Here is a 27514-nt window from a genome sequence, read left to right on the forward strand (position 1 = left end):
CAATACTTTTGTCATATTTTAGCCCGGAAAGTTATACTGAATGACATTTTGACACTTTAGAGCTGAATAACAGCATCAAATTAATAGTTATATTAAATATTAATAGTTTTACCACTACATAAAGGTGGTGATCAGTCCGAATTAAATAACTATTGGCCAATATAAAAATGGTGCTGTCTAGCCAAGATCCTTGAATCCCTAGTCAGTTCCCATATATGCGCATTCCTGAACACACACAACATACTTCAACCCTAACAGTCAGGTTTCAGACCAGGTCATAGCATTGTAACAGCTACATCGCTTGTCACAAACAATATACTAAAAGGTATAGATAATCACCAACACTGGGCAGCGATTTTCATTGATCTTCAAAAAGAGTTTGATACTGTGGACCATCATATTTTACTACAGAAGCTATCCCCCATTGGCTTGGATGATCTCGCTGTCAGCTGGTTTTCAAATTATCTGACGGGGGGGAATGCAAGCTGTTGCTGATGGTTTTAGATCCAGGTCTCTTTTAATTGTTAAAGGTGTCCCACAGGGTTACATTTTGGGTTCTCTTTTATTTACTTTTTATGTTAATCATACTGCACTCCCCTCCCTGCACTGTGATGTCCAATATTACGCGGACAACACAATTTTATACAGTATTGGCCTAATACTGTATGCCTAATAAAGACTTTCAATCATCATTGGCCCAGTTCTTGAAACGGCCCCTTAAAATTTGTAGAATGCCTTTGTTTCAATTGGCTGTAATTAATCATAAGCTTGTCTTGAACTCCGACAAAACAAAACGTTATTCACTAGGTCTCCCAACACAAATCCCTCTACAGGTATTCATACTCTAAAAGGTGAACAAATTGAGCTGGTCACATCTTGTAAATATCTGGGCATTTTGCTAGATGCCAAGCTCTCATTTAAGGTCCATGGACAGATTGGTTTCCTCTACAGAAACAAGGCTAGTTTTTCTCTTGTCAGTAGAAAGACTGTTGTTCAATCTGTAATAATGTCTGTTTTTGATTATGGTGATGGTGGTCATGCATGCTTCACTCTCCACGCCTCGATGGTTTTCACACACATTATTGTATTTGATATGAAAAAGTGGGTTGGCCATCTCTCGCAGTTCGTAGAAAGCAACAGTGTCTTTTATTTATTTATAAGGCCTTGTGTGGTAAGCTTCCTTTGTATCTATCCCCGCTTTTAGAACCAAGGGTTACTGGACATTCAACACATTCACAGACACACATTAGATATTTCACTCCACGTATGAACAGTGAACAAGGAAAGACTGCTTCCATTTATTATGCTCCACACAAATGGAACAAACTTCAGGACTCTCTGAAACTGGTCTCCATAGAGACAGTCAGGGTAGTTCTTGAGGACACATTACATAGTGACTGCACCTGTTTCATGTAACCCTATATTTATTATCTCCGCCAGGCCGAAAGGCATGGCGAGAGAGTATGTTTTACCCCCTGTCCGTCCGTCCGTGTGTCCTGTCCGTGTGCAACCAGCTAATCTCAGGCACCGTCGGCCCCGGTCGCTACGAAACTGTGCACACACACTCCCTGGATGCCAATTCAGAACCTCTGCCCCACATTTTTCACATGGGCCTGTTATAGCGCCACCAGGAGGCCGATTTGTGCAAAACCCATTTTTTTATATTACTCCTACAGATTTTATCCAAACGTCATGCAAATCGGTACACAGTATCTCTATAGATATGTGATCAACACGGATCTGTCAGATTTCCCATATTCCATCCTGATTGGCTAAGGTTGGCTTCCAAAGAACAAAATGCCTCATGCACGCAGCTTGCGATTTCCGTGAAATTTCACACGCACATTCCCACTAGTCCGAGGAAGAAATGCCACCCTTTTCACATTGGCCTGTTTTAGCGCCACCAGCAGGTCTAATTTAGCAAAACACATTTTTGGAACAAAATGCATCAAATCATGAATGCAGTGTCCAATTGCCGTGAAAGGCCTAAGAAGAAATGGCACCCTTTTCACATATTATAGCGCCACCAGGAGGCCACAAGAACGTACCTGACCTGGCGGAGACCTGTGCTCCGAGGAGCACTTTTTCTAGTTAGCATCTGTGGTTTGTTTCAATGTTGTTTGTTATTGTTTTTCATTATATGTATTGCATTTTATAACTGTACTTGTTTTCATGCTGAAATCAGGGCGTCATTGAAAAAGAGAGCTTGCTCTCAATGGGCTTCCCTGAATAAATACAGGAGGAATAAAAAGGCGAAACAAAGAACGAAAAATCAAATTAATATTTTGCAGTAGAAATATTTCTGGGTCAAAAAGGGTATGAGTTGAGTTATTTAATATTATATTTATACATATTCATGTTGTTCTGTTTTTTTTATGGCCTCCAGACAAAGTGCATGTCTCGTTTGACCTCGTTTGATGATGCATTTACACAACACAAACATGGAATGAGTTATCGCTGTGATATGACAACAATACCCTCTCTTTCATAGAGCACAAAGGTCTGATTGATAGTCCTTTGACAATGCAGCCTGATGAAAGGGTTTCCAGTTGATTCAATCTGGCTGTTTGAAACTGAGATAGACAGATAGCAGTATGCAGACATAACAGTGTCCTATAATTAACTTGATTAATTGATTTTTTTTTTTATCTCACAATATACAGTGCGTGTGTGCGTGCATGCATATATATGCATACATAAATATACTGTACATATATACCGAGTTATTATGGCCATTTGAAGTTTTAAACACTGCGGTAACACTGTTTGGCTATTCTGATGGCAAACCCCTGACCAGTGTTTGTGTCAAGTTTGGTGCGGATTGTACCAACAGCTGCACCTCGCAAGTCCGGATGTTACTTTTGTGACGTCCACCGTCCACCCATTTTAATCACAGTGATGGTGTCAGTAAACGTTAACACAAAATCTAAGTGTGTAACAAGAGGTAGATGTATCACAGACCATTACAATTGTAATATGTATCACCAAATAACAAAAAAAGTTTCATTTAATTGTCACAGTTGTGTAAACTGTTTATTTGATCAATTAATTGGTAAAAAACACCAATCATAAAAAACATATTATTATCTTGGAGGGAAGGCTCCTGAACCAATCGCAGAGCCAAAGATATTTACTTTGTTTTAGTCTAGAAATTACAGTAACATTATTGTAAAACATAAAAGTGTTTTTGTGCGCTTGGGTGGCACAGGGGTAAAGTACCTGCCCCCACCTCCATGGAGAATAGGGGTTCCAATCACCACCGTTTACTATCCAGCTTGAGCGTTTATGCAAACACAATTGACTGTGTTTGGGGGAATTAAGCTGGGCAGGAATTAGAATAGTAGTAGAATGGAGGCACTGCATCTACATGTGCTCCCGGTAGGGGCTCCTCACTGGCATTGGGGGTTAATTGGCATAAAGACAAAACATTTGGAAGGTTTAAAAATACATTTAGAAAAAGAAAAAAACAGTTGTAGGTAAATTAAGTTTAAATGTACAATATGCGTCAAAATGTTGATGTCGAGTCCTGTGTATTGTGTCAGTTGTTCAACAGTCAACTGAACACATATACCATAAAACAGTATGTGTAGACGATGTGTAATCACATTGTTTCCTTACAGTAATTTAAACGATTTCATCTCTCAATACTCTGTCAGTCTGTCTGTCTGTCTGTCTGTCTGTCTGTCTGTCTGTCTGTCTGTCTGTCAGTCAGTCAGTCTCGCTCAATGTCTCTCTGTGTCGCTCTCTGTCTCTCTCTCACTTTCTGTCTGTCTGTCTGTCTGTGTTGCTGAAAATGAGCATTCATGTTCAGCCAACATGTGACAGTGTGACAGCTATGACAAAACCATACTGCATCTGACTTCATTCCTGAACAATGAACGCTGTTGTCCGATATGACAGAGTTCAGACGCAACAGCACAAAACATACAGTAGAAATATGATCTTAATCCTTATTAGTTATAATCGGGGTCCTGAGATTCCCTTGGCAAATCCGTATGTTAAATAAATTAATAATAAAATTTATTGATTGGCTATTTTTGAAACATTTTGAATAATCTTTAACTATAATAATCTTTTTTGAAAAAACGGAATAATTTAGTATGTTTTAACACAAATCTTCTGTTCTGGGAGTCACTGTCACAAACTCTTTTCAGATGGGGGTCCGTGACCAAATACATATCAGTTTGGGAGTCCTTGACATGAAAACGTTTGAGAACCACTGGGATAGATTAATTGTTAGAGCATTTCAGGAAACGGTTCTCAAACATTTTCAAATCAAGGATCCCCAAATTGATTTGTATTTATCCAAATACCCCTTATTTATTTTTATGTTGTGCCAGGGACCCCCATACTATTTGCGGTGTAAACTTTTTTTCAAGATGATTCAGCTTTTGTAAGAAATAAAAAAGAAAACAAAAAGAAGGAAGAAAGGAAGGAAGGAAAAAAAAAAAAAGAAAAGCAGATTGGCTATTTTCAAACAGCTGAGGTATAAGTATAAGTATATAAAGTGGTTACAATGATCCTGATGCTATATTAATCAATTATCCTGGGGACCCCGTTGGAACCCCCTCAAGGACCACTGACGACAACCAGAATCCGTTTGAAGTGTCACAGAGAGAGAGAAAGAGAGAGAGAGAGAGAGAGAGAGAGAGAGAGAGAGAGAGAGAGAGAGAGAGAGAGAGAGAGACCAAAGACAGCCAATCTACCTGACACATTGGAAAGAAGCAAACCAAAATCAGAGCAAACTAGAAAAAGTGCTCCTCGGAGCACAGGTCTCCACCAGGTCAGGTAGGTTATTGTGGCCTCCTGGTGGCGCTATAATAGGCCAATGTGAAAAGGGTGGCATTTCTTCTTAGGCCTTTCACAACAATCGGACACTGCATTCATGATTTGAGGCATTTTGTTCCAAAAATTTGTTTTGCTAAATTAGACCTGATGGTGGTGCTATAACAGGCCAATGTGAAAAGGATGGCATTTCTTCCTCTGCCTAGTGGGAATTTGCGTGCAAAATGTCACTGAAATTGCATGTTGCGTTCATGATTTGAGACATTTTGTTCAAAACGAACCAATCCTACAAACTTTGGAAGCCAATCTTAGGCAATATCGGACAGATCCGTGTTGATCACATGACTATAGAGATCATGTGTACCGATTTGTATGATGTTTGGACAACATCTGTAAGAGTAAAATCAAAAAATGTGTTTTGCACAAGTCGGCCTCCTGGTGGCGCTATAACAGGCCAATCTGAAGAGGTTCTGAATTGGCATCCAGGGAGTGTGTGTGCACAGTTTCGCAGTGACCGGGCCAACAGTGCCGGAGATCAGCTGCTCACAGACAGAAGGACGGACGGACGGACGGACGGACGGACGGACAGACACACGGACGGACATGGTGCAAAACATACTCTCTCGCCATGCCTTTCGGCCTGGCGGAGACAACTAGACCATAACCAGACCCTAAACAGAGAATACACAGCAGCAGAATACCTGAGCACTCTGACGACACAAAACAAAGAAAAGCCTTGACTATGCAGTATGTAGAGACTCAGTGAACACAGTCTTGTGATCGAGAAAGGCTGCAATAGGCAGACCTGGCTCCCAAGAGAAGAGTGCACATAAAATGAGGTAGAAACTGAGCTACGCGTCCTAACCACTTGCCCACTGTACCAAGACATCAGAGACGCATACTTTCCACAGATTACAATCACCCAAGAAGAGTTTGAAAACATGATGACAAAAAAGAAACTGCCATATCTGCTGGGTGAAGTACAACAATGTGCAAAGACAGCATCAAGATGTGTGAGCTGTTGTGACAGGAGAAGGATGTCTAATGGAATACATGTGTATTTCTGCACTGTCTGCACCAAGTGATCTCGGTATATAGATAAACTGTAAATACAAACAGAGCAACTACCGTTATATACATAATAAAACGTTGCTGCTATTTGTCCTAAAAGGTTTTATACAAAGTGAATCCAAAACATTGAAAAATGTATGCTATTTGTTTCCAATGTTTTTCCCAAACATTTTTTCTAACAGCAAATGCGTAGGTTTGTGTAAGATAGTCTTGTAACAGAGCTCACAGCTCTGTTTACACATTTCTTTATTCCCTTGTAATTGTACCTACGTTTTCTTTTGTTTTGTTTTGTTTTGTTCCACTTTTGCTTTGGCAATTTAAGTAAAAGTACTGCAATGTAGAGGTACCCTGTACAAGTCAGGAATTAAACATGTACTTGATAAAAGTACAAAAGTATTGGTATCAAAACGTACTTAAAGTACCAAAAGTAAAAGTACTAAAATGTTTGAAAATAGCAGATCTACAAGCTCACAACGCGTCGCATCGTGAGCTTGTAGATCGGCTATTTTCAAATAGCCTAGGTATAAAATAGGGCTAAAGTGGATAAAGTTTTATAATGTAATAATGTATATCTGCAAAGTAACTAGTAACTAAAGTTTTCAAATATTTTTTGTGGAGTAAAAGTACAATATTTTCCTCAGAGATGTAATGGAGTAGAAGTAAAAGTATTGGAAATTGTAAATACACAAGTAAAGTACAAATACCTCAAAATTGTACTTAAGTACTGTACTTGAGTAAATGTACTTAGTTAGTTACTTTACACCACTGCACTACACTCTACAACTACACACACCAGCAGTGCATTTATTTCCTAGACTGTGACGTGACGTTCTAACCAGGGGCCTGAAAAACTGTTTATTTTTATTAAAAAAAATAATAATTTGGGTAAATCTCATGAGGCCCCCTGACTGTTGAGGCAGGTGGTCGCCTAACCTTGCCCACAGGAAAAAACGCCCCTGGTTCCTGGGCCGAGTTATAGGAGACCCCCCCCCCACAATATGGCACTCCATAAAGGGGTGTTTCACTTTAAAACACTTCTGGGGTCATTTTCTCCTCTAACTTTTGTGCGCTTGATTCAATATTTATATATTTAGATATATGCATGTGCATACATCCACACAAACACTGATAGTTATATAATGCCTAAATATAAAGAAAAACGTGTTAGAAATATAAATATTAGGACAAAAATACAAATAAACTTAAACTTAAAATACATTTAAAAAATGTTTATAGAACATAACACAAAGGACATGACAAAGGCATTTTAACTGACAGCTGTTCAATGTCAACACTGAGGAAAGTGTTTGATACAAAAGTAGCTACTTGACCCATGCCTTGTACCTCAACAAATCTACGGTCAAATTCTGGTTTCAGTTTGTTCAATTGGGCACAGAATGGTTTGGGATGAAAAGCAGTTTTGTCTGTGAGGTTTTGTGACACCTTCTTGTTGTGATAGACTATACACAATATGTAGGCCTACTATAGCCTGATCTATATAATAATGGACACAGGTACACTTCAAGTTCTTAGCTTAGCACGGGAGCTCTTGTTTATTATCCCTGTCTCTGTTACAGTCATCTCCCTGCTGGAAACGGATGGGCACTCCGGCGTGCAGCGTTGACAGAGGTCTGGTAGATCTGTTGTAGTGCTGTTTCTGGCGCTGCTGGCAGTTCTCTCTCCTTGCACGTACAGTGGCCTGGGGGGTCACCTGAGGTCGAAGTTGTTGAGTGGTCGTGGGCAGGATGGAACGCAGTCTGCGGCTCATCAGGAACTAGTTTTTTACAGCAAATACAATTTGTCTGGCTTTGTAAGATTCTGTAAGTTGCAATGTAACACAGCTCTGTTTACGCATTTCTCTATTCCCATTTAATTGTACCTATGTTTTATTTGTATTTTTTATAGTTTGGTTTCACTTTTGCTTTGGCAATATAAACATGTGTTCTCATGCCAGTAAAGCCCCTTTGAATTGAATTGAATTGATTTGAATTGAGAGAGAGAGAGAGAGATAACCCTTTGATCAAGCTGATTGTCAGAGAACTGTAAATGACTGAATCAGCTGAAAGGGGTTTTGATCAGGCTGTTTATCAAAGAACTGTAAATGATTGAATCAGAGATAAAGAGAGAGCAGCACATATAAATAGCACATCATGAACCTCAGTTCAGACATTGAGGCTAAGAGGACTTGACCGAACAGAGGAGCTGTTATAATTACTACAAAACTTCCTATTGAGAAGCTATTAGTTTCTTCTAAGCCGTTGTTGGATATCCTACTCAAGATAAGTCAAGTAAGTAAGGTGAATTGTCTTTTCCTTTTGTCATTTAAGTGATTGTTTTCTTTAAGATACAGTACTATTACTTGTAACTTGTTTTTGCTAATTTGACTATAAAGTTAAAAAAACTGAGTACTTCCACTGAAAACAACTGATAAGTATCTGTCCACATTTGCAACATTGATTAGCTTGTTTAGTGTGCCTCCAATGTTGGTTTATATTCATATACTTCATTCCACATGTTTGTGGGGGTGAATTCTAGCAAGATATTAATGCTTAATGCTGAATAATTGTGGTATGTAATTTAAAATGTTGCTATTAATTAAAGATGGGGTGCCAATAGGGGTGTGCCGATATATCGTCCCGCGATATATCGCGATAAGTTTTCGTGACGATATGTATCGTCACGATATATAATCAATAATAATAATCGGGCTTGAAAACAGCCCGAGGTGAAAAAGGTGACAACATGTTGTCAACACGGCTATTGTAGCTGAAAAGCTACAAGTTTGCGTCTGAATAATGCAAAAACATAATTATTTGTTTGCATTTTCTCTCCCCCATATATTTTCATAATAAAAAAGTGCGTATCGTATCGTATCGAAATAGTATCGAAGTTGTGAGCCAAATATCGTATCGTATCGTTTGGTGAAATTAGTGTATCGGCACACCCCTAGACCGTGCCATGATATTTTTCAACCCTAAAACCTGATCATAAGGTATTATTATTATGTAAGGATTTTTTTCAAAAAAAAAAAGTGTACAGTAAGTGTTAAAATGTTGTTTTTATGTGGACACGCTTCCAGTTAATTAAGTATACCTGGTTCTCACCTTAGCACCTCCTCCACCACCTTAGCACCACCCACCTGTCCTAGTCCCTCCTCCTCCTCATGCCCACACCTGTTGTGTTATGATAATGAGGGGGAGGGTATGGCTTTGTGATGTCACTAAAGCGCTGTTTCTCTATTGGCACGTTTGACCCTCAAGGTTTCAGCCTTCAGGAAGAAACTCCAAATAGTCAGAGAAGACATAAAACACCATAAAAATACCACCGAGGGGCTTAATGAAGTTCTATCAACCTCATAGACACATGAAAAACAGAAAAAGTGCAAAAACATGGCACCAGCTCTTTAAGTAACAACCATCAATAACAACAACTGCAATATTATCTAAAGTTGGGTTTTACCTCGACCTACTTCAGATTTTTTTTTAAAGTGACACTTGTATTAACCACTTTAAATGTGGTGTCCCTATTTTGGGTAGAGAGGGACATTTTGTAGAGAGGGACATTTTCAAACATTTAAAAAATTTCCAAAATGTTCAAAGATATTTAGATTAACAAGCTCACAAGTGTCGGAATGTGAAACGTTGATTGGCTATTTCCGCTATTCACCGCACACTAAAGTATATACAGGACTTAAGTGGTTAAAGGGAGAATGTCTCATTTTAGAATGAAACCTCACATGTGTTTTTCTTGTGATGTCTGCAGGTTAAGTGAGACGTAAAGGACAGCAACAACCACTAGACTTTGAAGCAGGTGACAGAGGAGTGTTTCGCTATGGGAGAGCCCTGCACCAACCCTGCCCTCCCTCCAAAGATGTCCTCCTCACCGGCCTCCATCAAAGGCCCAGTCAAATATGGGGAGCTCATTGTCCTGGGGTATGATGAAAAATTCATTTATTAATATTCATTGAATAGGCTCTTTGCAACGCAAACATATTGGAAAGAAAAAAAGAACACAAAAACATAATACAAAATAAATAAGAAAAGAATGACTTCCTAATGAAGCCATCGAGATCGTCATTTCGTAAGTCATTTCGGCTTCAAATTAATTAACACTTACGCACACGCACGCACGCACGCACGCACACGCACACACACACACACACACACACACACACACACACACACACACACACACACACATGCAAGTTCAAGAAATGCAGTAATTATGTTTTCCATTGACGGTGTTGGTTTTACATGCATTGCTGTCAGGCAGAAATCATCCTTGTTTACGGCATTTAAAAATAAATGAATGCCCTGTTGTCGTACAAAAGTAGAGACAATAGCTGATCTACAAGCTCACAAGGTGTCGCAATGTGATGCATTGGGAGCTTGTTGATCGGCTGTTTTTGCTATTTTGTAAAATGCTTGTGACTAAATAATAACTTAAGGTTATTTTTCACATTTACTGAAAAATAATGGTTTTGGAATTGGACATATCAGGTTGCCACCCGAAAGTGACAATATTGTAGTTTGAATAGGAATTGTGTAGTGTAGAGACATATAGCTAGGTCAAGGGCAAGAGGCTGGGTTATGAATGAACTTGTTTGGTTTACCAGCAGCCACCATGGTGAGTAAAACAACTCTGCTTGTGTTTACTGCCAGCTCTGGTGTGCAAAGAAAATATCTCCTTGAATTTACATACAAGAAATGGCATCTCTGTTGTCACTTTGTGATGAAGAGATTTGGTGTGGAGGGAAATACTAGTGGACCTAATGTAGAGCCCTGTGGGACCCCGGTTAACTAGTGGTTAAAAGTGTGCAGAATCATATCAAAGAATAAGTGTTGTCAGTGAAAAAAAAATGGTATTTGTGGAACTGTTGGCAGACGTAGCCGCACAGGCCAAACACAAAGGATCATCATTTATGACTCTTTTATTTCTCCATGTTTAGAGTGTAATAAAAGTAAAAGACAGAATTTAACACAAAGCATAAACTTGTGAATAAGGCATTTATATATAAAGAATAGAAAAATGTATATTACTGCACTGTCCACACGTTACTTCTAAAGATTCTACCGTTCTAAAGATCTGAATAGAAATGAAGCTTGTGGCAAGCTTGCTTTATTAACCACAGTGTTCCACCACTGTTTTATCTTCTCTTCACAGGTACAATGGCCTCCTGTCCAACGGGGACGAGGCCAGGACGAAAAGCCCCTTCGCTTTGTACAAGAGACCCAAGGCCAACGGTGTGAAACCAAGCACTGTACACATGGGCTGTCCACAGGTACAATCAGATGTGGGACTTAAATAACAATACCACAGTGTACACAATACACAAATAGTAAAAGTCCTTACTTAAGCATCAAAATAATACTTATACTGTAGTATCAAAATGCAGAAAGGCCATCTCATAATGTTATTGGACAATAATTATTGTTATTGTTATTCATTATTATAATAATTATAATCAATAATTTAAAACCCTGTTTTAAACTTCACATATTCAAAAATCTCACAATCTCCTTGAAGCTATAGATCGCCATTTTCCAAGAAAAATGTAAATACCTCATCTAAGTAAAAGTACCTCAACATTTTACTAGAACTTGAATAAATGTATGTGGTTACTTTCCGCCACTGTCTGCAATCCACTGCTAAATCCCTAGTATCTTTTGATTCCAATTCACTCCACAACTACTGTACATTAACCACTGCAGACCTATATCAAATATATTGACAAAAGCAGATCTATAAGCACACACACACACATGTGTCGTGATGTGACACCTTGTGAAATTGTAGATGTCATATTTGACTTTTATTTACTTTTATATTTCTGGAAAATATATATATATTTTGGGGAAAAATGCCTACATTTCAATACAGTAATGCCTTGATATTAAAACAGAAATTTTGTGTTTTTTTCTTTTGAATACTTATTTTTTTAATGCATTTTTCAAAGCATGCACAAAAAATAATAATAATATATATATATATATATATATATATATATATATATATATATATATATATATATATATATATATATATTAAAAGCAAGTAATCCAGTACTTCAACGTACAAGTAATATTTGACCTGTCCTGGAGTGTCTATGCTTTATTTACTCAAGTACTGAGGTAGAATGCTTTATCCAGAACTGGAGGTTTCTAACAGTGAACTTCTCTGTGTTCCATAGGCTATCAGCAAGGACCAGTTCTGCACAGTCTACGTCAACCAAGTCAACACGGTCGTGGTGGAATACGCTCCTGACAAATCTACGGACATGTTTCAGGTTTGTAGGATGATAGGATCCATAATGCACATATTATGTTTTGCCAATGGGCCCCAAGTAATTGCCAAAACACTAACATTGTATTGATAATATAACCAATAAATGTACCAATACATTTGAACTTAAAGTATACTACGTTAGTTATTCTGATAGTTATAGAGGGTTTGTTCAATAAGAGGGCTCTCCTCGACTTCCAGCTCTTTAGTAAACAGAAAAAAACATTTTCACCAAAGAAGGAGCAGACACAATTGGAAATATAGCTGCAAGCAGCGATAACACGGGGCCAGGTTTTGCAGAGAGAAAAAAGAAAGAAGAAACTATAAGTAATTTGCAGAATAAGCCATAGAAGCATAGAACACTCAACTTGAGAGAAAAAAAGGCAGGCAGGCAGGCAGGCAGACAGACACAGAGAGACAGAGACACAGACAGACAGAGAGACAGAGACACAGACAGAGAGACAGACACAGAGAGACAGAGACACAGACAGAGAGACAGAGAGAGACAGAGACACAGACAGAGAGACAGACAGACAGACAGACAGAGAGACAGAGAGACAGAGACACAGACAGAGAGACAGAGACACAGACAGAGAGACAGAGACAGACAGACAGACAGAGAGACAGACACAGAGACAGAGAGAGACAGAGACACAGACAGAGAGACAGAGACAGACAGACAGACAGAGAGACAGACACAGAGAGACAGAGAGAGACAGAGACACAGACAGAGAGACAGACAGAGAGACAGAGAGAGACAGAGACACAGACAGAGAGACAGACACAGAGAGACAGAGACACAGACAGAGAGACAGAGAGAGACAGAGACACAGACAGAGAGACAGACAGACAGACAGACAGACAGACAGACAGACAGACAGACAGACAGACAGACAGACAGACAGAGAGACAGAGACACAGACAGAGAGACAGAGAGAGACAGAGAGACAGACAGACAGACAGACAGACAGACAGACAGACAGACAGACAGAGAGACAGACACAGAGAGACAGACACAGAGAGACAGACACAGAGAGACAGAGACACAGACACAGACAGACACAGACAGACACAGAGACAGACAGACACAGAGAGACAGACAGACACAGAGTGAGAGACAGAGACAGACACAGAGAGACAGAGAGACAGACAGACAGACAGACAAAAAGCAAAGTGCAATAATAGCACAATAAGACATGGAAATGGAATAGATTGAAATTGAGACAAAGCAAATGATTCCAACAGGTGAAATTACTTTTAAGCTCGACCCAGCTGAGGTGGACATACATAGGACGCAGGGGGCAATCCCAGGTTAAGAACCTCACACATGGACACCTCAACCTATTGCTATTGACAGGAATCGAACGCTCGACCTTCGGACTCACAGGCTGAGACACGACCTGTAGTGCTACAGCTTCGTCCAGGCTGAAGTTGTCTGTTGAAGATCATACATTTTTGCCTTCTGTCATGAACCAAGCCCCTGGCTGAAACTGGTGAAAGTAGCTGATCTACAAGCTCAGAAACACGTTGCTACAGTATCTGAAAAGTTGTGAGATTGTAGATTGGCTATTTTCACAATGAAGAATGTCATACATTGAAAAAACACACCCTCAAATAAGCATTTCATGTTATCTTTAACAATTGCACATGTACTCATTGATACAGTCTTGTTGTTTGCAATGCACTTTAAATGAAGTCTGTACCAAGTGAGGCTTGACCTGGCGACCTTGAGGTTGTGAGGCATACACTTAAGCAGGAAGTGATTGGACCAACAGACCTGAACTAGTGAAAACGGAGGTCAGACATATGATACCATTTCAGGCAAATAGCTGAAAAATCCTGGGTTTAAGTGTTTTTCAAACTGCTCAAAATTGCATTAGTATATTGTAGATCGGCTATTTTCACAATGAAGTATGTCATACATTGAAAAAACATACTCTCAAATAAGCATTTCATGTTATCTTCAACAATTGCACATGCATTAATTGAAATGATCATGTTGTGTGCAATGCAATGGTTAATTTGGGGTTTGAACCAGAGACCTTCAGACTGGCAGGTAGACAGTGTATTGACTGAGCTAGAGCTATTGGATAGACAGAATTGGACCTCATATAGGCCTATGGTAAATTATCATACAGCATGGATTGCTTATTTGTTCAGGCTTTGCTAAGGGCAACTAACTTGCTTTGCATTGTGGGTCATTTGGGTCCTTGACACATGGCTTCACCAAACATTTAAAGCCATCTTCCACAGATACCACCAGTAGGAGAGCATTGGATGACCAGGGTGAGTTTGCTCAATGATGAAGCATTTATTGTCTGTTGTTGTAATCATGATAATGGGCTTTTTAATTGTTTGTTCTACTGATTTACAAAGTGATGTTTGTAATTGGTAGGTAGTGTAATCCATTACATGGTTTGGCTGGTTCATCAAAGTTGCCCACTCCTGTACTATAGTGACTATTATTATTTTATTGCCATTTGCTTTGCTATCCAGACAAGGATTGAGAGCATCAAGCAGCAGAAAGAGGCTGTTGCAGAATCCATGCTGAGAACCCAGTTCAAGATGGAAATCTATGGGGATCAGAAATACAAGAAATTCAAGAAGGTTCATCATACATCACACCTATCCATACTCCTCACTGAGCAGTACTATAATCACCCAAATCACAGCTTGCGACATAACAATGAAAATACAATGCAGTCTTTGCAATAAATACAATGACAACTTCCAACTCAACAAGACCAACTAATGCCCCTCATGCAACATAGTACAAAAAGAACAACAAATTACAAAATGATTGTCTTCTGCCTCATCGCTTTGTTTAATCTGTCTTCTTCATAATGTTGTTTATTTTGTAGTTACATATTGTTTGTGAAATGACATTTATGTTATATTTTAATTGTAATATTTTTGTAATCAATAAAATCAATGATTATTGAATGTTTTCATTCTTTAAAATGTTATATAAATATAAAATGCTACACTTTATATGTTGGCAGAAGAACATACCACATAGTTGTACAATGTATCAACATTTCCTACAGAATGAATACACCTACATAAGAAAAGATCGTCACCACAGCCCAGGTTCAATTCCCAGTCAGGAATCTATCTCATTTTCTATGAATTCAGTACAAAAGACCTTTCTTGGATTTAAAATCCTCTTAGCAGGCCTTATATTGAACTGTACTTTCCTGTTTTGACAAACTGCTTGTAAAGTATTCAATCAATATATGGCATAGCATTCTAAGCCTTATTTGACTATAGTAATGAGAAAGCACAGCTACTAAAGAAAATGGGGGAAAAAAACATCAAATCAAATTGAGACTGTAAAGTTGACTTGAGCTCGAGACTCCAAAAACAGTTAGAAATGCTCGTGGTTTTTATTTTTCCCACTTCTCCTCCACCAAAGTCAGTGTAGCTTTATACAGTGCAGACGTATTTGAATAACAAAAATAATACTACAAAGCATATTGTAAGTGTACTCATTGTTACTGTGAATCTGGGCCTGAGTGGGCCTGGGTGAGTTTGTGTGGGGCGGAAACACGCACGGAGTGTGTGCAATCCTTTCACATTAATTAATTATACACGTGTGCGTGTCGTGTGTGTCAGGGAACTGGGGGGGAATTGTTATACTATACCCTCCAAAACAATCTAGAACACACCACTGGGGCCTGGCAACTCTGACTGGGCTCTTAGCTCTCTGCCCGCCCGAGCATAACTGAAGCTCTGAATCTGCAGTCTCCTTTTTATAGGAGAGGATCCTACCACAGCAGAGGAAGCAATTAACCTTCAAAAATAGCTTATCTACCAGCTGACAAATATATCATGAATAACCCAACACATAAATAGATATTGTACTTTCAGACTGAACACCATTTTGTGTTTGAATTCATTTCTGAATACCATAGAATACTTTGCCATACACATTGTGAAACACCCCTCCTCCTCTACAGTACATGTCACCTTCCACTGGGACCTCCCCTACTTAATCTACATGGTTTGGTCAATGCTCTGTTTGGCAGTTCAACCCACAGTGTCAGTACTGCAGAGGAGTTACAGGTGACAAACAATGAGCAACTCCTTTTAACACATGTTACACAATAAATTGAATGTTTTATCCCTGTAAAGTTTGTGTGTATTACTTGTGAATTTGTGAATGCATTCAACAGTATTGACATTATAGTATTGACATTTGGTTAGGACCTATCTGCCACACTTCCAATAGTTGCTTCCAAACCGGCCGGTGGTCTTGATTAAGAATCAGACGCAGCTGTGTGTCGTGTGCGCGTGCAATGCTCTTAACCCAAGTATCTGTATGTATAGGGCACGGGTTGCCCCATGACAGAGACCATCACTTAATATAAAGTATCATAATATAATGACCTAATACATTCACATTTTAAAATAATCACAGAAACAATGTTACATTCTCTCTGACCTACAATGTATTCTGTGAAATATGCAAATGTGGTGAGATTCAACAAAAATGCAGTGTCAAGTACATGAAGAATACATCAACACTGCATTTATTCATAGTTTACTGGTCCATTTGGTTCTATTTCTACACTCTTAGAGTTACAGACTTGTAATGGTCCATTTGGACCACCTTCAAGGAACTCTGAAGATCCCTCAACCCAATTTGAGGACCACATACATTTAGGGCTAGCTCTGTTTCTACATTTAGGGCTAGTTTCTATCATTTGGCTGAGTACAGGACAACACTGGAGTGGATCCATACATGGGACAGACACAGCAAAGGACATGGCAGAAAGAGAGAGAAAGAGAAAACAATAGAGAGTGAATTGTGGCAACTATAAAGAGAATGGAAACATTTCTTCAATCATGTGTTTCTAATCCACACAACACAATGCCTGAGTAGGCATTGAGATTTCTATTCCACATTACCCAGGACTTGAACTGGGTCATGAACTTGTTGAGCTACTTACTGTAGGCCTACCAAGTGAAAAGCAACATGTGGTTTCACATTGTCTGAATTAAATATTAGATTGTAGTGTTCTAATTGACTAAAGTACTACCTTTTATCAACATGGATGCAATGCAACCAGTTGATTTCACATGAACATATTTTTGTATTTCATCTAGACGACACAAATGAATTGTATTATAATTAGACTTATACCATAAAATTAACAAATGAGCATTTTAAACCCTCACTAACACTAACCTCAGTAAAACAACGCCTAAGTCTATCCTCAAGAAACACTATGTGAAAGCCAAATCATGATCACTTCAATACATTGTCGGGGACAGGGATCGAACTAGTGACCTACGGACTCACAGGCTGCCTCTCTTCTCATTGAGCTAGATATATGGCCTCCCTGAGAGTATCTGTTGACATCTATAATTATTTCCGTCCATTATGAACCAAGCCTCTGTGTCCCGAACTACTCTAGATCACTGGTTCACAAACCATTTAGCAATAAAGATTTTTTTTGTCTCCTTAGAACGAACTAGTGAAAGTAGCCAATCTACAAGATGTTGTTTGATTGTAGATCGGCTATTTTCACAATGAAGTATGTCACACATTGTAAAAACATACTCTCAAATAAGCATTTCATGTTATCTTAAAAAATTGCACATGCATTATTTGATGCAGTCATGTTTTGTACGATGCAATTGTAAAGTGGAATGACCCACCTACCAGAGCCAGATAGACAGACAAAGTGAGCGAAACAGACAGCTCAACCTATTGCCATTGACAGGAATCAAACTCTCAACCTTCAGACTCACAGGCTGAGACACTACCTGTAGTGCTATAGCTTCATGCAGGCTGAAGTTGTCTGTTGAAGATCATAAACTTTTGCCTTCTGTTATGAACCAAGCCCCTGTTTCACTAACACTAAGATCACTCGTTCACAAACCATTTACCAATAGAGAAATTGTATGTCTCCTCGAAACCGAAACCAGTGAAAGCAGCCGATCTACAAGCTCACAAAACGAATCTGAAAAGTTGTGAGATTGTAGATCGGCTATTTTCACAATGAAGTTTGTCATACATTGTAAAAACATACTCTCTCCAAGAAGCATTTCATGTTACCTTTAACAGTTGCACATGCATTAATTGATACAGTCATGTTTTGTGCGATACAATTGAAAAGTATCCAGCAAGAGGTGATGCTTGAACCGGCGACCCTGCGATCCAGAGACTGATGCTGAAGCGAGACGCCATTGGACCAACAGATCAGAACCAGTGAAAAAAGAGTTCACACTAACACTAACACTTTCACACTAACACTAACACTAAGATCACTCGTTCACAAACCATTTACTAATAGAGAAATTGTATGTCTCCTCGAAACCGAAACGAGTGAAAGCAGCCGATCTACAAGCTCACAAAACGTTGCTATCTGAAAAGTTGTGAGATTGTAGATCGGCTATTTTCACAATGAAGTACGTCATACATTGAAAAAACATACTCTCAAATAAGCATTTCATGTTATCTTTACCGTTTGCACATGTTTTCATTGATACAGTCATGTTTTTTGCAATTCAACTTAAATGAGTCTGCATCATGTGAGGCTTGAACTGGCAACCTTCAGGTTGTGAGGCACACGTTTAAGGGAGAAGCCATTGGACCAACAGACAAAAACCTGTGAAAAAGGAGATAGCTCAGATGATACAGTTTCACGCAAATAGCTGAAAAATCCTGGGTTTAAGTGTTTTTCAAACTGCTCAAAATTGCGGACAATCTAAGGGCGGAGCTTACTGGTCAACGTGATACATGTGTTCCTCATGAGTCAAGGCACATGTGTAAGCAGGTTTAATGGCTGTCGGCCAAACGAGGCATGACTTTTGCCTGTTTAAAGTTTGCATTTTCAAAAAATCGCTATAGCGCCCCCCTTTGACCAATTGGAGTAAGATTGGTTTCAGTGATATTTGGAATGACCCTCAACATTACCGCAAAGTTTCAAAGAAATGTGAGTCTGCATGTATGTGTTAGGGGCAGATGAATAATTGTCATACAACTGCAATATTCATTGGCTCATTAAAGCTTCATTTTTTCACTTATGGAAAATCTTTTGCACATGTTTTTCGGCATAGGTTCAAAGTTCATGTGTAAAACGTTTCGTGCAGATTACTAAAAAATCCCAGGAGGAGATAGGTTTTAACTGTTTTTCATATTATTCAAAATGGTGGGAGATCTAAAGGTCAGAGGTCAAAAGTCAGAGTGTGAAAGTTGTTGATCATGAGTAGACGCATATGTATATTGAAGTTTCATGGCTGTAGGTCAAACAGGGCATGAGTTGTACCTGTTCAAAGTTGGCATTTTGCTATAGCGCCACCTTTTGACGAAAGATTGTGAGAATTATTTCTTGATAGTTTTTCATGACCATCTACCATATGGCCAAGTTTCGTAAAAAGCGTATGCACGGTTCAGCCAGAACTGCCAAAAGTGGCAGAAGAAAAAAGAGGGGAACATTAAAACAGGTCCAGAGCTGAGAGCTCTGGCCCCGTAACTAGAACATTAAAATTTAATCTGATGAATGGTCTTTGTGGGGTTTTCTCTCCTGATTGGGGGATAAGGGGGGTTCAGTGTCTTGTTAGGTGTACATAAACGAGCTGGGAGTAATGTGAAACCCCTTGTGTGTTTGTCTATAACAGATTGGGCGTTCCACAGAGAGTCCCATTGACTTTGTGGTGACGGACACAGTGCCCAAGTCGGTTAAGGACACCATCTCGCGCTTCGCCTGCCGCATCATCTGCCAGAGGAGCCCGCCCTACGCCGCACGCATCTACGGCGCCGCCTTCGACTCCTCCAAGAACATCGTCCTGGGTGTAGGTTATGAAATGAAATGTCTTACACGATTGTGTCCGGGTGACTGTGCAGGGCGTTGCTGAAAAAGAGCACTCATGCTCAGCATACCTACCCTGGGTAAATAAAGATGTAAAAAAAATGAAAAAGAAAACAGGGATTCATTACTTGTTTGTTTGATTAGTTGATTAATCCATTATGAACGAACGCATTCAAAATGAATACCTCGGAAATAGCCAATCACAGCGCGTCACAATGCAATGTGATCTGCTACTCTTTCTTTTTTAAAGTGTGGTACTTTTACTTAGAAGTATACGTATTTTGATGGCAATACTAACTCAAGTAACATTTTGAATACAGGACTATTATTTATAGTTTATATTATATGTATTATTTATCATTTTGTGGTATTGCTGCTTTTTACTTAAGTAAACAATCCATACTTTGTATAACAACTAAACTGATTTCCTCCCCCTGCAGGAGAAGGCACTTAAATGGGAGAGAGGTAACGATGGACAGATGGACGGACTGACCACCAACGGCGTGCTGGTGATGCACCCGCTCCATGGCTTCACTCAGGACTCCAAGCCCGGCCTGTGGAAGGAGATCTCGGTTTGTGGCGACACCTACACCCGCCGGGAGACTCAGGAACGGCAGGGGAAGAAGGTGAGGACTATATACAGTACTAGATTTTCAAATCCAGCCCTATATTGTCCTGACCAGTGCAATGGTCATTGAGTTATGGCCATTTGAAGTGTTAAACACTGCTGTAGTGCCCCATATGTGTGCAACTTTGTTTTTTCGGTGTGATTATTTTCATGGCAGGCCTCTGAACAGCGTTTCAGACAAGTTTGGTACGGATCGGTGCAACGGTGCGCCTGGCAGGTCCGGATGTAACGTTTGTGACTGCGGTCCACAGGCCAACCAACCTCTAGGCAATTTTAATATAAGATATACATGTTCATCACAAACAGTGTACACACAGTAGTGTACATATTTAGCAAAATTTTTTAGACCGTTTGCCAGGTGGCAATCAGGAGGTCCAAGAGACCCTTATTACATCTTCTGTATGTATATTAGATATTTGCATGTAAACCCTATACTTAATTTACCGGGGTCCCCCAGGGGTATATACTTGGTCGCTTCCATTTTTCCCTCTACACCGAATCCTTTGGCCTATATTCCTCGAATGTTCGCCTATTATGACATGCCCAGAATGGGGGTGCTAGGGTTCATGTGGTTGATATCAGCAAGGCCTAACCATCAATTAGTTGCGTTGTAACCCATGTACCTATGTTGTGTTTTGTCATTTTAGTTGTATTGTATTTCTCTGCTATCCCCTCCCCCAAACACATTTGCACAAGAACTCGAAGGACCACAACATGGAAATACGCGCTCAGCTTCTTTTGTTTTGTTTCATCCTTTTGACAAATTGTGTACACATCTATGTTCATCATGTATATGAATTCTTGTCAACAAATCCCATCCTCTCATGTTTCCGTCCAGGTGCACAATGAGTCTCAGGAACTGGTGGACGGCTCGCTGATCTACCTGTGTGGTGTGACCCTCTTGTGGCGCACGGCTGAGGGCCTGGCGCGCATGCCCACCATCGAAGCACTGGAGGACCAGTGCAAGAAGCTTCTGAGCGCTGAACAGCGCAAACGTCCCCCGGTGGTCTTCATCGACCTGCCCTTCCCCAGCCTGCACCGCAAGGAAGTGCCGGACGAGAAGCAGCCCTGGGCCTACCAGTGCGGTCATATCCACGGCTTCCATGGATGGAGAGATAGCACCGAGCCTGAGGTGAAAGTTAGGCCTGAGGCAAATATTACATAACAGCCTGATCACAAATTATTTGAGATAATCACAATGATTTTGCATACTCGTTAGAATCCTTTCCATTGATCCCTATGAATGAATTCTTCTGTTGAAACATTTTGAAAATATCCTATCTAAAAGCTCACAAGTTGTTGCATTGCGACTAGTTATGAGCTTGTAGATAGGATATTTTCCAAATTGTTATATATTCTTTAATGCAATTATGAAATACAGTACATAGTACAGTACACTATTTATCTTGACTATTGGTACCGGCCATTGTCAGGCATTTCTTTCTATATCTTAGTAATAGGCTTTGTAAGTTTTTTATCATTATCTGCCTTGTGCAACTTCTGTTCACAAAGCCGAAAAATGATTTTTTTAAGGTTTATTATGTTCTCGCAATTATTTGAGCGACTGTTAATCATCAGCTATAAATAATAATGTTGGTGACAACCCTCTAGGTGGAAATCGAGTGTCCCATGTGCCGGGTGCGGGGCCCCTACGTGCCTCTGCAGCTGGGCTACGAGATGGGATTTTACCTGGACGCCGCACCCCTCAACCGCGCGTTCTTCCCCTGTGGCCACGTGTGTTCGGAGAAGACCGCCACCTTCTGGAGTCAGATGACACTGCCTCATGAAGGGACAGACAGCTTTCACGCTGTCTGTCCCTTCTGTGTCCAGCAGCTGACAGGACACACCGGCTACATCAAACTACATGAACTACCAGAAGGTTGTATCCGTGACACTTTCAGACTTCTTTTTGGGGACCCCCAGGTATGCATTTGGCCACGGACCACTCAGCTGTAGTGGGTGTGAGGCTGAGGCAGAGATTTGTGCAAATGGCCCTTAACTCTGAGTGTACAACTTCAATACAATACTTTATCTCTAAAATAATTAAGTGACCTTCTTTGACAGTTCTGTTACATGTGTGAATGAAACAATATTGTTGTGACTGTAATAGATAATATATACACTAACATGAACATTTGTCTTTTTTTCTCATGAAATAAATAAAATACATGGTGGTTGCTGCTAGTCACATAAAAGGATTCTCAAATGTTTGCATTAGGCTAAGGACCCCATAACTCTGAGGACCTGTTCCATTAGAACTCTCAGAGTTACCAATCATGTGTGGTGTCACGTGTGTGTGTGTGTGTGTGTGTGTGTGTGTGTGTGTGTGTGTGTGTGTGTGTGTGTGTGTGTGTGTACTCGTGTGTGCTCGTTTTTTTAAACCTGTGCTTTTTACTAAACCTTTTGCCACAGCTTCTGTACAGCTAAACTTTTTGTTTTTGTTTTTCTTGTGTGACTCCTGATATAAGGTCCTTTGGCAAAAACAGGCTCAGTATGTTTAATACCAAGTTCATATCTCAACCACTGATCTGACAAGGTTTATTTATTCATTTGACACTCTGGTGCATCAGTCAGACTGAACAGTGCAGTAATGATCACATTATATATATGCATGGAAATTTACAACGAGCTTGTTTACAGATCAAAGGTATTTGTATTTTAGTTGTTGTCCTTGTTCATGCCCTGTTTTGTAATTGTTTGTGTTACTTATGATTGTATTGACCTATTACTGTATGCTCTGTTTCGTATGTTACTATGTTAACGTGGAAAATTAACATCTCTTGCTAAATGCTGTTTATTTAAAGTGCATTATTTGAATTGGTCATTAATACATGTAGTCCCTCCCAAATAAACAAATAAATATAATGACAATGAAATGACAGTCTCAGGACAGTTTGTCAGTTCAATTTTCGTACATTAGTTCTGAACAGATCTTACTCTTTTGATTGATTGAATACTTTATTTAGAAGACATGGAAAAAGCACATGGAAGTACAGTTTGCAATAATAAAAAAAAGCCAATGGCTTGTTTCAAATGAGATCCCCACGTACACAAATCATGGTGACATTAAAAAACAGACAGATATACACTATTATGCCAACCCGATCGCCAGAGGAAACGTTGTCATTGAACGTTTTTCAAATTCCGTGCATAGACAACTGGAAAATCCGAAAATCTGTGCATAGCCGCCTCGCATCTCCCCCATTGTGACTAAACCATTTCGGAGGCGCGCAGTCTCAAGGGAACTGTCGCCACGTAAGGGACCAACGAGTGAGCTAAAGCGAGTGAGTTGCCGTCCCGAATGTTGCGACGTTCCCTTGAGCCTACTCAGCGCCGTTTGAGTTACGTACCGATAGGCACAGAAACGTAAATTTTGTTGTGGGGACTGCTCTGCTTCCGGGTTTTTCCGGGTTGCAAATGGTTACGCCCACCGTGAGACTCGCCATACATATGCACGGATTTTCAGGGTTTCTAGGCGACTATGCACGGAATGACGTGCACTGGATCCGTGCAATGTATACTAAATTCTTGGAGATCAGGCTGATTATGCAGAACATCATACAGATAGCTTGAAAGTTATGACCTGGCTCTTTGGTCACAACAAATGAAAATAGCCAATCTACAAGTTCACAATGTGTCACAGCGCATTGCGTTGTGACCTTGTATGTTGGCTATTTTCACAGATGATTGCCTATTTTTGGCTAAGGTTTAATGGTTAATTCATTCAATACATCGCAAGTCTAATGCACCATGAATATCGAACATTTGGATGGTGAAGGAACTATATGACCAGGGCTTTCAAGTTTCAGGAACACTTAGGAGTGAGACTTTAGGGAGGGGTTGCGATAAATGTTTTGCCTTTTTTAAACGTCGATTTAGAGGAATATCTCAATTAAAATTAACATTAAGATTGTTGTGATGTCTTCACCCCCATGCCAGCTGCTCTCCTTGCACTGTCGGCTTCCTTGTGCTCTCTCTCTCTGCTTAATTTCTTTTAAAAGAAAATCAGTTTTTTCTTGTTTTTTTTATTAATCTATTATTAATCAAATTATTATTTTTGCCCTCAAAACATTAAGTCGGGTGTCTTTGCGCGATTTCACGTTGGCCACTTTAGCCACCTCAAGCCAATATAGTCAGTTCTGTTCATAACCAGTGGTGGAAAAAGTATTCACATATTTTACTTAAAGGAGAATTTTGGACTAAGTTTTTCTTACCTTTTCTATGATGTTATGATATCTTAGGATGAATGGTAGAGTAGAACATTTTCATAACTCCATCCTGGGTCCACCACAGCTTAAAACGTGCGCGGATAGGCCTTGCGTTAGATCACATATTTTAATAGCTTTTTTTTTTAGATCTGACGTTCATAGTGACAGAACACTGTCCAAAAAAAAAAGTCTCTCTAGACGTGATTTCAATCTCAAGATTTCAATCTCGTCTAGTGAGACTTAGATTATTATTATTAATTTTTTTTGGTTGAATAGTGTTCTGTCACTATGAACGTCAGATCTAAAAAAAAATAAAAAATAAAAAAATCTATTAAAATATGTGATCTAACGCAAGGCCTATCCGCGCACGTTTTAGTCCAAAATTCTCCTTTAAGTAAAAGTATCAATACTGCAATGTAGAAATACTCCCTTACAAGTAAAAGTCAATTCAAAATGTACCCTTCAGCTGTACCCTTCAGCCCCGCCCGTCGGCGGGCCTGAGAGACCCCTCACTGAACAAACAATGGTTACTATGGGAATATAGATTTTAACGGGGAAAACAAATATCTCTTTGCTGTGTCTTATTATGTTGGTGTAACATTTTACAACCAGTAGGCAGAGGCAAAAAGGGCCAGCTCAGTTTGTAACTTCACTTGCTCTGTCTGCACAACGAGTGATCTAGATACACTGAAGTACTGTAAATACAAACAGAGCAACTATCGTTATATACATAATCAAACTTCGCTGCTATTTGTCCCAGAGGTTTTATACAAAGTGAATGTAAAACACTGAAATATTGTTGCCATTTGTTTCAAAAGTTTTTCCCAAGCTACCTTTTCCCATGTGGATGTATAACCCTTTTCTGACAGCAAATGCACAATTTGCATGGTTTTGTAAGATAGTTTTCAATAAGTTGGTTGTTTTTTTGGGCGGTGAAACCGCCCCTGTAAGTGAGGTTTGGATATTTGTACAGCAAATCCTGTGCTGTGATTGGCCAAAAATGTACCCCGCCTAACCCTGCACCGTGATTGGCCAATCACAGTCTATTCAGGACTGAAATTGGTTTTTTTTAAGTTATGGTTTCTTCCATCACTTCTTCCATATTTTTTGTACATGATTGGTTGACTCCATTCAGTATTGTGATTAGCTAGCAAGACACCGCCCACTTCACACTGGGTGTGATTTTTATTGTTTTGTTCCACTTTTGCTTTGGCAGCATAAACATATGTTTTCTCGAGCCAATAAAGCCCCTTTGAATTGAAATGAATTGAATTGATTTGAATTGAGAGAGAGAGAGAGAGAACCCTTTGATCAAGCTGATTGTCAGAGAACTGTAAATGATTGGATCAGAGATAAAGAGAGAACAGCACATATAAACAGTGTAACCGACACGTTGATAACAGAGAGAGACGTTGCGGGCAAACCGTAAATGCCAGACTGCTCACCAAGGGGCTGTTTGGAATTTCCCACTATCTCTCTCCCATCCTGCTAAAAGATAACGTAGATGACATCAAAGATGACAACCAGGAAGGAACGGCAGATCTTGCGAGAAGACAGGCCTTGGAGATCAGTCAGACAGACGACCCGTCACCTCCACACCGGGGGGTGAAAAAGGCACATTGCCCCTTTGTGAACCACACACACACACACACACACACACACACACACACACACACACACACACACACACACACACACACACACACACACACACACACACACACACACACACACACACACACACAGAGACAACTCCCCCCCCCCTCTCTCTCACTCTTTCTCCCTCTTTTGAGCGCATGGAAAATCATGTTTCCGCCACAAAGAAGACATTCTACATGTGACCTCATGGAGAGACATGTGGACAATAATGGACAATAATGTGAAAATGTATTACTATGCTGTATTTCCAGATGTATGCCTGGTGTGTAGAAGTGACCTGGGCATGGCCCAAGGGGGCCCATGGCTGACCTCGGTCATAAAGTGCACTGAAGGGTTTTGCTTCCCCCCCCCCGTGCCTCAGAGTCAGCAATCTCACAGCAGATAAGGAATTAACATATAGAGAGGACTTGAAAACACTTCAAAGAAATCTTGGGGCATAAAAAGTCCACAAGAACACTACTCTACGCTCTTCAATACGAAACCACCTACAAGGAGGTCCAGCGACAAGGAGGTCCAGACCGGACCTCCTGTTGGCTCAAGCCAACCAACGACGAGGACTCTGCAAACGAGACGATCCAAGGGACACCCAAGTCCCCGTCACACGGAGGCCTACCACGGCCTCACTCTCGTCTCCCAGAGGCAGCAAGCACTGAAAGAGCATCAGTGCGCCCTTCTCCAAGAGGACATCGCCGCGGTCAACTCGGCGACCCGATCTCCGCCACCGTCGACGCTGACTCAGTCTGCCATTACACTGAGATTTCCGAACTCTGCGACCACTCGCTAGAACAAGTGCCAAGTTGGGCTTTAGAGTGCGCCTGTGTACCTTTCTCCCGAACCCAGAGTCTCCGGACTCAGGCCCTATCCGGGTCTAAAGGTGTGTTTGAACCGTTTTGATTTGTGCATTAATCTTAAGGCGACGTTACTGTGTTTACAAGAGAATATCTGTTATAGTTGAGCATAGCTCAGAAGGTGTCACAATAATGCATCCCCAATGCGATTCCTTCTTTTACTCTCTGTGATTTTTTCTCTCTCCTGTGTTTTTATTTCCCCACATTTAACTA

At 40.0% G+C, this 27514-nt stretch overlaps 2 protein-coding genes across 2 annotated transcripts in view; one reads left to right on the plus strand and one right to left on the minus strand.

The window, feature by feature from the left end:
• The window catches only part of LOC308093703 (E3 ubiquitin-protein ligase pellino homolog 1-like), a gene marked incomplete at both ends in the record, with an annotated part of 70964 nt that overhangs the window by 15330 nt on the left and 28120 nt on the right, over positions 1 to 27514 (minus strand). The window lies entirely within an intron of this gene.
• LOC308104696 (E3 ubiquitin-protein ligase pellino homolog 1-like) lies at positions 9688 to 27106 on the plus strand (the record flags this gene model as incomplete). The annotated part of the gene is made up of 8 exons (XM_080455192.1): positions 9688 to 9788; positions 11020 to 11137; positions 12047 to 12142; positions 19768 to 19941; positions 20399 to 20584; positions 21425 to 21724; positions 22198 to 22465; positions 26946 to 27106. The coding sequence occupies 8 exons, from the start codon at positions 9688 to 9690 to the stop codon at positions 27104 to 27106; spliced, it is 1404 nt and encodes a 467-aa protein (XP_080311318.1).

This window comes from Gymnoscopelus braueri (genome assembly GCF_963280865.1).
Source record: "Gymnoscopelus braueri genome assembly, chromosome: 2".
Lineage (NCBI taxonomy): Eukaryota > Metazoa > Chordata > Actinopteri > Myctophiformes > Myctophidae > Gymnoscopelus > Gymnoscopelus braueri.